Source organism: Protopterus annectens, chromosome 12.part0, assembly GCF_019279795.1.
Source record: "Protopterus annectens isolate FY-2018-M chromosome 12.part0, PAN1.0, whole genome shotgun sequence".
NCBI lineage: Eukaryota > Metazoa > Chordata > Ceratodontiformes > Protopteridae > Protopterus > Protopterus annectens.
Window position 1 is genome coordinate 192875520 of NC_056746.1, and position 8748 is coordinate 192884267.

Genomic DNA, 8748 nt, shown 5'->3' on the forward strand with positions numbered 1-8748 from the left:
CATGTGGCCTGGGCATCGGTTTTTTAGACATCGATCAAGATTTAGGCCTTAGTTGGGTGGCTTGAACTACCCAGCCTAATCCAGTATAACCAACTGATTATGGCCTATAAAATCCTCTATAATCCGGACAATACTCCTGCATTTAAAAATATTATCACCTCCTATAACAATCCTAGACCGCTTCGATCCTCTAACAAACTACTAATTCAGACTAGCAAAATGAATAACACAGCTGGTGACTCTCTCTTTGCAAACTCTGTAAGTAGACCCTGGAACTCTCTTCCAGCTGATATTACATTACTTTCTGCCTTAGGTCAATTTAAAGCTAGACTCAAACAACATTTGGCACTTAACTGGCTATGTCAATGTATCAAGCCAGGCTAACTCTCTCTAGAATGTGTAAAAATCTGTTAACCAGCTTACTGTGTAATTTAATTTAATCCTGACTTATGCTCGGGATTAACTCTAACCTGTGGAACTTGTTTAACTTGCTTACTTATGTAATCACTGTAAATAGTCTGTTTGCAATATGTAATGCTGGCATTATGTAATGCTGTATCTGCTTACCCTTGGAGCTATTCTCCGTGGGTCTCCGCTGAAAACGGACATGCATCCAGTCGGACTATCCCGGTCAACAAATGTAAAATAAATAAAATAGTAATGAAGGAGGAGTCAATTTAATATGCAAGTCTGTAGGCCTGAATACACCTTCAGAAGCTGGTGCCTGCACAGCGGCTCCGGACCCATCCAAGGTAGAGACATCTGCGGGTTCCATAGTTGAAGTATCTCGCGGCATACCGGACTCCAAATGGGTCTCAGTAGAGGCCTGCAAATCAGAAGTAGTGGGTATCAGGGGCTGCGAAAGCGCCTCACTGAGTACTGGCGAACTGGCGACTGGCTTAGGAGAAGCATCGTCGGCAGTTTTGGACCTCAGCGGCCTGTCTCTGTCTTTATCTTTGCGTTTTTTTGGAATCCCGGTAGTTGGATGGCTAACCGACGCCATTTCTGGATAATTAAACCGAGAACCGAAATATTTAGAGGAAAAATATACCGATGACAGATAGTGCGCTGATTAAATAAAGCAAAAAAACGACAGCAAGGGACATCGTGGTCAGGGCATAGGCAAGGAATACAGTACGAATGAAAACCTTTATGAGGTATTTGCTTTCCACAAGTAATGCAATTATTAACTTTTACTGACATCGGTAAGGAGCAAGAAAAAGTTTCCCCAAAGGGGTACTTAGCTTTAAGTTGAAGATTTTGGTTCTGAAACACGAAAATGAAAATTTCAGGAGTCAGCTGACCGGCACTTGCAAACTGCTTCTGCTTCAGGCACCGCACAGGAAGAAAGACTGATGTAATGACGTCTGCTGCATGTTTTATACACCTGACGTCATGGAAGAAGGGACAGCAACTGACGCAGGACCCAAGACTTTGTTAATCAGGCCAACTGAGGGCAGCCTGCAAGCAGATTACCCAAATGTAATGACTGCAACAGTGAAACATGAAGAACATCCTCGAGTTATCCACCTCTGCAACATATTGTAAACGATGACATTTCTTGTAGTCTCTAAACAGTCATATTTAGTGACCAATGTTCATGGAGTGGCAGATGCCTTCTTTGAGCCTCTGAACAAGTGGTACAACATCCTAGCCGAGCATTCCTAGACAGATTCCACCATGATCTCTACACTCCAGCATATATCCACCAAACCTTAACACCCTTCCACCTTGCAGCCTGATAAGGAATTAAATGCTCTGGGTGGGGGTGGGGAAAGGGGGCTTTCCCCTCTGCAACTATGGGTTCATGTTCCTTTAACTCCTTTATAACTACAGCACTGATCATGATGTTTGCTGTTTAAGGCCTGCAGTACTAGGCGTGTAAGCTGACTTGACCCATTTAACCCTACATCACATAAAAAGCAGATGCAAAATACTATTGTTTTAGAGTAATTTCATCATAGCCCTAAACGTCTGGTATTCAGTGCCACCATAATTAAGTAGTTTAAATTTGAGACAATGATTTCAATTGAACAAGTAAAGGAAAAAGATAATTTACTCGATCAGTTTAAACAGTTTTTTTCTAACATTTAAATTTTCTTTCACTATGAGCTTCAAACAAGTGCTGTCCAGCATTCAGGAGCACCCCACTAATGGACTGCTGGACAGAACTTGCTTTGAGCTCAGACACATCCCAAAGGCTGTTGTGAAAAATACAGCTCTTGCAGTTTTTTCACCATCAGTGAGTCTCACTTGTCCCACTTCTAGTCCTCATTTCTGGAACAGGCTCTGGAAAAACTGCCATACCTCTTTGAATAAAGGACCAAGAGATTATGGCTTCCTGAATATTTTTTACAACATATTGTAACACTGATTGTGCTGATTCTATGTAACAAGTTATGAAGGTGCCTAAGCTGGATAGTAGACCTAAGACTATCTTTTAGTTATGAGCTCAAGCAAGCCATTCAGATGACTGGTTTCCATGGTAATGTTTTCTTAATTTTTTTATCTATGTCAAAGAGCTGCTTTTAAGTCAATTTCAAATGTATGTAACAGATCCAATGAACAGGTTCAAATCTAGAATGTTTTAAACTTATCTAAAGTTGTGAAGCCTCAGAGTACAAGTTAGTTCAGAGGGTGTGGATGCTTATCCCCATTGTATTTCGGGCTGCAGATATGAACCCGTTCAATGGGATGGGTTTGTACTGATAGCATTTGCTTAAAAGCCCATTGCTATTATGTATTTTATTTCTCCTCTTTCAGTAGGCCTCCAAGGACATGGTCAAAGACATCGTAAACAGGTAACTGGTACTGATCAATATGGATGGTCTGTGCGATGCCCTTTCCATCTTCCTCCTCTTTTTGCAGAACTACTCAGTCCTTTAAGAAGAAAAAGCCCCCCCCCCACATGAGTAGATAAAGAGGGGCCCCCAAGTGTCAGTCATTCCTACTTTTCTTTGATCTACTTACAAAGTCTTCCAAAAGGACGATTCCAGCAGCACAACAAACTGAACACCTCTGTCTACTCTAGAGGGCTGTTTGTGAGAGACTGGTTCTCTGAGTTTGCTAAAGCTTGGTATGCCATTACCATAGATCACCATAGGGCCATGGGTAGTCACATTTGAGATTTACCAAGTACTACCACAGACAGAACTCCAGGTAGGGACCAAGTAATTTCGCCAGGGCTTTTGGAATAGGCATAGACACTGCTTCACAAGGGGTTGTAAAACCTGCTCCTCATATGATGAAAGGCAGAGAGGTTTGTTGCATTACAGTGATACAACATGGTGGAATACAGTTGCTAACAGTCAAGCTTGGTCAGTTTTCCCATACATCTCCAGAATTTTCTCCAAGTTGTTCTGCTAACTTTATTTTGGCTTCATTAAGCCAGTTTCATTTTTAATTTGAACTGCAGAGTATTTTTTTACAGTAATTTATGCCACTTGGTAAATAAATATTACAAAATTGTTTTAAGTCTGGGTATTCATAAAGTAATTTACTGTGTCAGCTTAACTGTTGTAAACCTGAGCTATGCTATCCTACTCTGTTTGACTATACTTTTATGGGCAGCTGTTCCTCAGTTGGCCGGCAAATTTTTACAGTTGACTGACATTTTTTTTGTCCCTGGATTGAACGGTTGTTGCTGGACTGCCCCACTGACAATTCAGGCAACTGTAACTGAACTACACCTGCTGCATGGACTCAGTTTAATACTTTTGTTGGAATTACAAAGGCAACCATGAACTACAGTAGCTTAGAAGTGGTTATTGCTGGAATCTTGGCTGGTTCCTTTGGAGTGCTGTTTGGGCTCTGTGTTTTGGAATATATTTCATCTTGGTTGGCTGCACTGTGTAACTGTGGATTTTACATCTCTTAAATGTAAAGACTTAACCGATTACAGAGGCTATTCAGTGCCTGATTTCTGGCTTGCATTTATGTTTTGCAACAGCTTCTTACTATGTATGGATATAGTTACATGTAATTTCTGCAACTAGGTAGTTATGCTTTGGGGTGTATTTTTGGAAGGTGTCTTGCAATATATGCTTTTCACCTTTTTGGTATTTATTGTTATCCACTACTGTGACCAGTCATGACAGATGGAAACTGCTTATATTTAAGCAGTTTAAAAAGATTAACTCATTACAACCTAGTGACACCTCTAGGTGTTTCTACAGTTACATCCCACTGATGCCTCTAGATGCATAATATAACCTGTTCATATTTGCATTAATAATTTTAAAATCATACTGCATGCAAGCTATTGAAAGATTAAATCTTAAGAGTTAACATGATGGGCCACACATCTGCACTGACATTTGTCTAGTGCTGCATAAGATATCTTCATTGTTGCTCTTATGCTATTTATTTATATTGTCATAATTTTCACATTTTTCCAAATACATCAACAATCAAGTAACACAGACATCTGAATCCCAACCAGCATTTTTAAGGATTGGCGTTACTAAAACCTTCTTTATGTAAGACAGAAATATCCCACTCCTAAGAGAGGTGGCAACAATCTTGCATAATAATAAAGAGATGGCCTCGAAGGATGCCACCACAAACTTAGAAGGACAAGGATCCAAGAAGCAGCTGGTAGTATACATGCTGGAGATAACAGCATGCAAGGCTTCATCAATTTTTGAGAATAAAAATTCTGCTCAGTAAGACTGCTGGATCAACACCTGATGACTAACTTTATGGTAAATAAATACAGGAGGGGATGAGAGAACCTGATGAGGGTAGTCTTCTCAGAGAAGTAATATGAAACACATTAATACTCCTCAGATAATAAACACACAAAGTACATACACAGCCAGGATTACAAAGGTGTCTAATTACTCAAAACAGGGTTACTGGAGAGTTACTTGTCTCTGAGATTTGTCTAGAAAGACAAGCAGATTTATATTGGTTAATCTCCAAATAGCAAAGCAACCTTGTCCTCAAGCAGACCCATAAGCCACCACCTGCATTCAACTCTACATCCAGTTTTCCCAAGTATGTTAAACAATGACTCAAACATCAGGGCTAACCTAATTGGATGAATTTGCCCAGGAGCCACCTGGTCAACAGCCTGTCCAAGCACAACTGCAGGTGTTACAAGGTCATCAAAGGTTTTGTAACTAAAAATTAGCAATAGTCATAGTGCAGCTAAATGTTCTCAGGAAACACTGCTTGCAAATTTCTGAGGGGATGATCAAATCAGAAGGCTGAGGATGAAACCTAAAAGCATAAAATTGCGAGGTGGATGATCTGACCAGGTCACAGGCTCAACAACTAAGTCAGAAATAGAGACATGAAGTTGAAGGACAACATCAACAGTATGGCCATGCATATGAGTAACTCAGTATACTTCCTGCTTGAAGGCCAAAACCACTCATAATGCAGAAAACTTCTTTGACAAATGCCACAGATATAGCATCAACCCTAACATGAAGGTATGTATGAGTGATTTAAAACAGAGCGGACAAGGAAATCTGTGGACAACTTACAATGATGCTACTCAAATAAAAAACGACAAAATAATTACACCTCAACAGTACAAATAAAAAATAAATAAATAAATAAATAAATAAAAAACCCCAAAAGAATAGAGCTTTTTCTATATGCATGACTTACACTAACTGGGTCTTGGTGGTTGACTGCTCTTTCATGAACTCATAATTCCATTTGATTATACGGATGTCATATGAATTGAAGGTGAGGTAACGTAAAGTCTCCATGGCAAGGTTGAGATGTGAAACTCTGCGTAAGCTGTCCTGCTGCCACATATAAATTCCTACAATAGGAGATCCATAATTATGCATCCACAAAACTTCGCCCGTGTCTTTGTCTACTGTCACCAATAGGCCATCTCCATTGCAAGCAAAATGTGTCATTCCTATAACGGGGAAAATAGTTGTCATTTTCAAATGAAACATTCATAATATAAAACGATTAATCAAATCTGACCTTTTTATTATACTTGTTTGTTCAGTATTTTAATAATACATGTATGTTGATTAATTTAACTATAAAATTTACATTGAGCCATCAGTACTGTAACCAGAGACATGCCCTGCACATGCCAGATGTTACAAACTACAGACATTAAGAGGCATCCACATAAGAAAACCAAGCATCACTAGAACAGAAGACACTACCTCTCTCTGTACACTGTTAGAAATATGTGGAATTCTGTACACTTCATCTTCACATGGACTCAAGACAGAGACAGTTTAGAAGCAGACAATAAAAAACTAGTTGTCAAAAAATAAGCAAAACAACACTAGGTGAAGAAAAAACAATCCTCAAAAAGTGCATTACACAGGAGACAAAAGTTGCCCATACTTACAACAAGCAATGCTGAGATCACACTATAAGAAGTAAAAGTGCAAACCCCCGACGTGACAAATATTCATTTTGAGTTCTTCCCTGTTCATATGCAACATGTTCAAAAAATGACTGATTTCACAGAGATTTTTTTTATACCAAATAACTTCTCATCAAAAATTGTGCAAGGTTTTCATCTGAAGTCATACACAGGAAGACTAATGGAGTGTAACATGCATTTCTGAATAAAGGGGAAGTGTGTGGATAAGACAGGAATCTTTAAAGACCTTAGAGGTATCCGTATGGTCCAAGTAGGCATATTCATTCAAAAACAACATGTGCAACAACAAGGGAGCACACTTTGAAGACACAACCTGTATGGCTAAAGGAATAATCTAAAATTACAGCTCAGGAACACTAACTAGGTAGCAAGATTTAATTTTTACTTTTCTCAGCCTAGCCAAATAAATATAAATTCTACAACATCTCTAGAAGAATGATCTGTTTTCCTTCACTTATACTTTTGACTAAATTACAGTTATGAGACTTCTGTTTTCTCATATGGACTATTTTCAAAGCTTTATAATGCCAGAAATGTATAAATATGCAAGCTTCCAGTAGGATGCTACACCCAACATTCCCCTGCAACTCCAGTCAGGGAACATAAATCAAACAAATGACATTCTAAAGATGACCCTGAAGCTAAATCAGTTAAGTCACCTAAAATGACAGGCCGCTCTCTGATTTGGATATCATGGAGGTACAAGCATCCGGTCAGCTTACTGTGAGGAAATCATATAATCTCTGCAGGCCATAAATGACTTAAGTGAGTTGTTATTGCTAAGAGCTACATGTCAGGAGTGGATGAGTGCATTGGTAAGAACTCTGCCTTATTACAGATCTGTGTGCTAAACTCCAAGATCTGTATTTTTAAAACTGTGCATCATTATTTCAAGATATCTATCATAAGCTGCTGCACATAATGGAAGATACATTTGTTTCCATTCTAAGCCTCTCTAAGCCAAACAAATGCAATATCATCAGATATACTCAATATGTACTTAAGCTACCCTTGCCCATCCCACTCGATACATGGCTGCAAGGCTCAGCAATATAAAACGGCATAGTCAAAGTCACAAAAAATTGTATTTGGAATGGTTGTGCTCTGTGATTGTCAGCAGACTTACACTTGAAATCAAGTTAAAATACCATGCTCTTGTCAAATATGTTCAGGTATAGTATGTACTCTCAAGTGTACTTTCTTGCTGTTCTTTAACTCTCACATGATGGAATGCAATATATGACTGAGCCTAATCAGTTTTTGTTGTTGTTCGTCTTTCGGCTTTTTCCCGGTAAGGGGTCGCCACAGCAGAACTCCGGTCCGCTAATGATTGGCAGTAGATTTTTACGAAACGCCGAGGTGCCAGCTCGACGCCCAACCTTCAACGAAGGCACGCCCATTTACGCACGCATGTCTTTCTAACGCTACCCAACCGCGGGGAGGACATGCAGACTCCACACAGAAGGCACTCCCAAGCCCAGCCGAGAATCGAATGGGAGAACCTCTTGCTGTGAGGTAACAATGCTACCGCCGTACCACCATGGCAACTGAGCCCGATGAGTAAGTGGCAAAATTATTTAAATGTTTACTTCCCCAACCATTTGGGAGCTAGCAACTTCTCTTAACATCATTAACAGATGACCTTTTAGTTCAGGGCATTTATGGCTGGTAGTCTATGGATCTCTGCAAGATTCGTATTCATTCATGTTCCTAGATCTCCAACTAATTCTATGGCAATTGCTTTATTTGTAACTAGCTAAGATCTTCTATCTGATACAGTGATTTTCTCCACTTCTGTAAACTGTACTAAACAAGACAGAGAGTCTTTATCTCATGCAATCTGAGGCTGGTTCAGCAAATCTGTTTTTTCTTGCTAGTGGGCACACAGTATAGTGCACTTACATGTAGCTACTTTTCAAGGTGGAGCAGTGGAGAATATTCATTTAGTGTATTGCAAAGTTCTCCAAAGCACTTAAGCCAGATGTTCTTATTAAACCTGCAGTTACATCTCAGTATCAGCTCTGACATTACTTGCCCACCATAAATACAAATTAATACCTACTTAAAATGGCATTACTAAGATGACCGCTCCAATATAATCAGAGCCATCTACAGAGCTGCAGCATGTCTGCTTAAGTTCCCCAAGCATTTTACCATTCTGCTGACAATATATGAAGGATTGGAGAAGGTATCAGAATGCATGTGCTGGCAGTTCTCCTATGCAAAATACTGTACTTAATTGTCTACCAGTTTGTTTGCTCTAGGAATGTTAGTTACCATCTGAATTTCACAGTACTTCCTTATAAAACAAATGAGTTAAACAGTCAAAGGGTTATGGGTAATGGGTAATTAATTCCATCTGTGCTGTTTTTCAC

General features: G+C 39.4%; 1 protein-coding gene across 1 annotated transcript in view; it reads right to left on the minus strand.

The window, feature by feature from the left end:
• The window catches only part of ERN2 (endoplasmic reticulum to nucleus signaling 2), an 886535-nt gene that overhangs the window by 462085 nt on the left and 415702 nt on the right, over positions 1 to 8748 (minus strand). Inside the window, exon 8 of the mRNA XM_044089233.1 lies at positions 5620 to 5881. Coding sequence (XP_043945168.1) covers positions 5620 to 5881 — 262 coding nt within the window. The remainder of the gene's footprint in view (positions 1 to 5619; positions 5882 to 8748) is intronic.